This window comes from Zea mays, chromosome 2 (assembly GCF_902167145.1).
Source record: "Zea mays cultivar B73 chromosome 2, Zm-B73-REFERENCE-NAM-5.0, whole genome shotgun sequence".
In the NCBI taxonomy this organism is placed as follows: Eukaryota; Viridiplantae; Streptophyta; class Magnoliopsida; order Poales; family Poaceae; genus Zea; species Zea mays.
This window is the reverse complement of record NC_050097.1, coordinates 108,083,631-108,087,819: the sequence shown is the minus strand read 5'-3', so window position 1 is coordinate 108,087,819 and position 4,189 is coordinate 108,083,631. Positions and strand designations below refer to the sequence as shown.

General features: G+C 41.3%; 1 protein-coding gene across 2 annotated transcripts; it reads right to left on the bottom strand.

Annotated features, from left to right (window-relative positions):
* Positions 1 to 243: 243 nt before the first annotated feature.
* Positions 244 to 3,952, bottom strand: LOC100192740 (uncharacterized). Of its 2 annotated transcripts, none has more exons than NM_001137939.2 (6): positions 3,739 to 3,952; positions 3,536 to 3,616; positions 3,325 to 3,453; positions 2,626 to 2,688; positions 1,661 to 1,785; positions 244 to 690 (listed from the first exon to the last, which is right to left on the bottom strand). In NM_001137939.2, exons 1-6 carry the CDS (start codon positions 3,850 to 3,852, stop codon positions 465 to 467), a joined length of 738 nt encoding a protein of 245 aa, NP_001131411.2. In that variant the 5' UTR covers positions 3,853 to 3,952; the 3' UTR covers positions 244 to 464. The 2 variants fall into 2 exon arrangements, with proteins under 2 accessions (NP_001131411.2, NP_001168512.1); NM_001175041.1 differs by having other exon boundaries at positions 285 to 690; positions 2,626 to 2,714; positions 3,739 to 3,924.
* Positions 3,953 to 4,189: the final 237 nt, after the last annotated feature.

Below are 4,189 nucleotides of genomic sequence, written 5' to 3'. Positions count from 1 at the left end.
TAATCAATTTCTCTTTCAAAAAATTAGATTAAGGGATAAAGATAAAGTTTGATTTAACTGTGTTACCTTATTTTTTATATTCCGAAAGAATAAAAAACGAGTGGCCAACAAATAGCTCTGGCCCCGATGATTGAAGATTACAAGGGCAAACAAGCCAAATCGCTCAAGCTCTGACCTGGAAGTAAAATATGAACCGAAGCTCAAATCGTAATTCGTAAGAGAAATTAGCAAAACACTGCAAAAAAGGACAAAATAAAAGGCAGCTGGGTTTCAATCGTACAATTCAACAAGCAACCAAATATTTAGGCCGCTTCTTCAAAATAATTTAAGACTTCTGAGGTTATAGCATTCCATAGGAGACGAATTTCATATCCCTGTCAAGTTACGGAGGAATGTGCTAGGCAAACATTGCAGGTTTACATATGGTCAATTGACAGGCGACGTTAAACCCAAGCAGCAGCAAGTTACACAACTCGGCGCAGCTCTCCTGTGATGAGCGCAAACTTACGATGCTGTGACAGAATGGATGCCACCATCGTGTCTTTCACTTCCAGGTTGGTGAGATCGTCAGTATCTTTCACCTTCAGGTTGGTGAGATCGTCAAGGAAAGACATGTTCTCCTTGGCTCCACTGAGGACAGCTTGAAAGATTTGTAGTGGGTCCCCATGGCTGACAATAAGAATTGCAGAGCTGCAAGGAACAAAGCACAAAAGTCAGCTTCAGCAAGACAGATCCAAGCATGACTTAACAAGTCAGCGCCAACTATGTGAACAGTGGGTAGCTTTGCTATAGTAAAAAGTATGAATCTTAAATATCTTCTAAATGAACAGACATTGTTACAATGTTGACACTCCAGAATCCTGGTAGATTGATAGCTAGACAAGGAAACTCTACAAACTAAGCATACACACGCTACATGATAATATGAATGTCACTACAAAGTCACGTCTGAATATTAGCAATTTAGCGTTATGCTAGTTTGTGAATTTACCATATTCTCTGTAGTTATTCATCTTCATATACCATATTGACTCCTGTTGGAGAGCTGTTAGTGTTATGAGAAACAATTGGTGCCTATCTCTTTTTCCTACTTCCACAGAGTTATTGGTCATCTGAGATGAGCTAAACTAAAACATTTGTGTGGCCATTAAGATCAGAAATCTGTTTAACTAGTAATTTAAGGTCATCAAATAAGGTTCCTATTATAATCGAAGTAACCCTAGGCAATATCATATGCAGCAGACAGCTTACTCAACTACAATTTAATCACTAGATGTAACCAATCCCAGTCAATTTGTGATGGCATTCTGATTTTTAGTCACATATTTATTGTTGGCCAAGAACACAAATGATTGGGTGTAGAATTATTACTAGCAGGATACCATAGCCTTGTTAACAGATGTGTAGTCTATTTATGGATGACATTAGGTTCAAATTTCACAAATGTGTTCAATAATCCATCTTATATTTGGTCATGCAAAGATTCTTTTCCAATAGGTCATATGGGTTTCTATCAACTGCAATCCTTTATTCCTCACATTCTGCTGAACAACTTTTAGTAAATTACATCATTTTGATAGTAGTTTCATTAAAATGGCATGTCGTAGAACGTGAAAACAAAAGATAAGAATTGAATCTGCCAATACATAAGAATACATACCCATGAAACTGTGTCTCTGCAGATAACAGCACAGCTGAAAATCTACTAGCAACATCTGCGACGCTCTCGCCACCTTCAGGAGCCATACAGGGATGTGCTTCATCTACTGACCATATGTCTGCATACTACTTAATAATATCAGATTCAGTAACGGAAAGAAACATAAAAAATGAAACTTATAGTGGTACACAAAAAATAACAACTACACTATCAATTACTATGATAACTGAATTATAGATATCTGAGTAAGAGCTGTGGTTCAACTTGGACTCTATCACTAGACCTGTTAAATCATAATAAAACCATCAGTGGATCAGTGCTGTTGGTGTGGGAGAAAAAAGTTTCCAAACCAGAGTAAAAAAACTTATCTTACGAAGTCTGAAAAAAAAACATATACGACTTCCAACACAACACATGTGCCATGCGAATGGGCCAGGGTGGCGCAGCCCAAGCTGGTCCATCTGACCAAGAGGCAGTAGAGGACAGCCACGGAGGCAGCTGCCCTGGCTAAGCACAACACAGGGGGTGCACACCCTATGAGCAGCGGCTCCAACTTGCCTTGGTGTCAACTAGACCCAGAGTTTGTCCAAATCCAGAGTTTGTCCAAATGTTTCTGCATCGGAACTATCTACGCAGGGGCAAAGATAATTCCGATGCTAAAACAGCTGGACAAACTGTGGGTTCAGATATAACCTTGTTCTGTATCCGTGACTGACAAAGTTGAAAGGATAAATACAAGGATGATGGATGTCTATAAAGACATTTTTATGTCTGACAAAGCGGAGGTTGCTAGAAGGACTAAGATTTCTTAGATTATAGATGAAAATGCATCACTTAGATTTCACCAACCAATTCATTTTATAGAATTGAACATGTATCAAATACCTCAGTAGATGCTCATATGACAAGAATGTCATTTCATTTCTACTGAAACAATATAACTGAAACCTAAGAAGGAAACCCACCTTATCATGTGAAAGTAACTCATATGATGGCCCAAAGTAGCGCTCACGAAGTCCCAGCACCGCCTGCAAAAGTCCTTCTATGAGCCAACCTGATCATAAAATTATGTGAGATCTGATTTGAAAATATTTGGCTGCAATATATTGACTTCTAATAGCAGCACTAGAAATGTAAAAGAGGACTGATCAAACATTTACCACTATGCTATGACCTTATAACACTAAAGCAAATTACATCCATTCTGATATACCCAGGTAATGTTTAGGCTGCCTTAGAAATCATAAATCAGAACAGGATAATTGAAAAAGGTACTTTGATGCTTTCATATGTACCATGGTACCAGTTTTCATGTCTTGTTTGCTTTTTACAGGTACAGTAACATTGCAACCTAGTTCTGCAAATGACAATAAAGAGAAAAGAAAATAGAAAGGCAAATTCCATGTTTGCTCAAATATTATGTTACAGATATAGAAGGTGGCATGGCTTAATCGTCCTAGATTCCATAATCATTATGCCCAATTGATCTTAAACCTATATCACCAATCATCCGTATACAAGATTCCATTCCAACTCAGGACAAAATGTGCTAGATTCGTATTGAAACAAACGCCTGCCTACCCATACACGTTACCATCAAAGGCAGACACAGAAAATTTGCGTGCACTGCTAAATTGGCTTATCCAGGCTGAAGCCTAACTCACTTCGCAACTAGGAGCTTCAAAGGGGATGCCGAGCACACCGGCGACCACTCTAGCCGTCTCGGTGGTCCGTGAGAACGGCGAGTAACGAATCTTGACGGAACCCACCGGCACACCAATCTCGTCAAGCTCCTGCACACGCAAAACGAAAAATACACGGGCCAGATTCACTACCGCACATAGAATCCACAGCAGTGGGGCAACGATCCGGTACCTTCCGGAACTTTTCGCCGGCCGCGCGCGCCTGCTCGACCCCCTGCGGGGCCAGCCCGAACTCCGGCTTCGTGCCGTTCTCCTGCCGTCGACAGACCAGGATAGCATCGGTTGGAGAGAATTAGGTTGGGACTTGGGGTAGGCGATGCTTGGAGCGCGAAGCCGAAGGAAAAAAGAGCGCTCTTGGGACGGGGAGGTTCGCACCAGAGATGAGACGATGAGACCGCGCTCGTTGGGGACGCTGCGGCCGTGGCGGAGGACCCAATACTTGTTCCGTAGGACGGCTGGAGACGACGAGCTGCCGCTCGCATCCTCCATGTCCTTGGCAAACCGGCACCCAATCGGCCGTCCCGAAGCAGGCGAGCAGCAGTAGCTGGAGCCCAGCGCTTCAGCCGCTCGATTTGGGATTAGGGTGCTCAGTTTGTCACGGAAAGAATTTCGTTCCGTTATTCTTGAGAACACTAGGTGATGCTCGTGCGTGCGTTGCTACGGAGTGAACATATTACGATAAGATATATTAAAATTCAAAATACTAATTACTATTTTATGTTCTTATTAACATCTTTTAAAAGTTAAGATATTTTATATACCTTAAAATCCCTACACATCAAACAAATCTATCATGTGCAGTAAAATGCAATAGAGAAGCATGCAG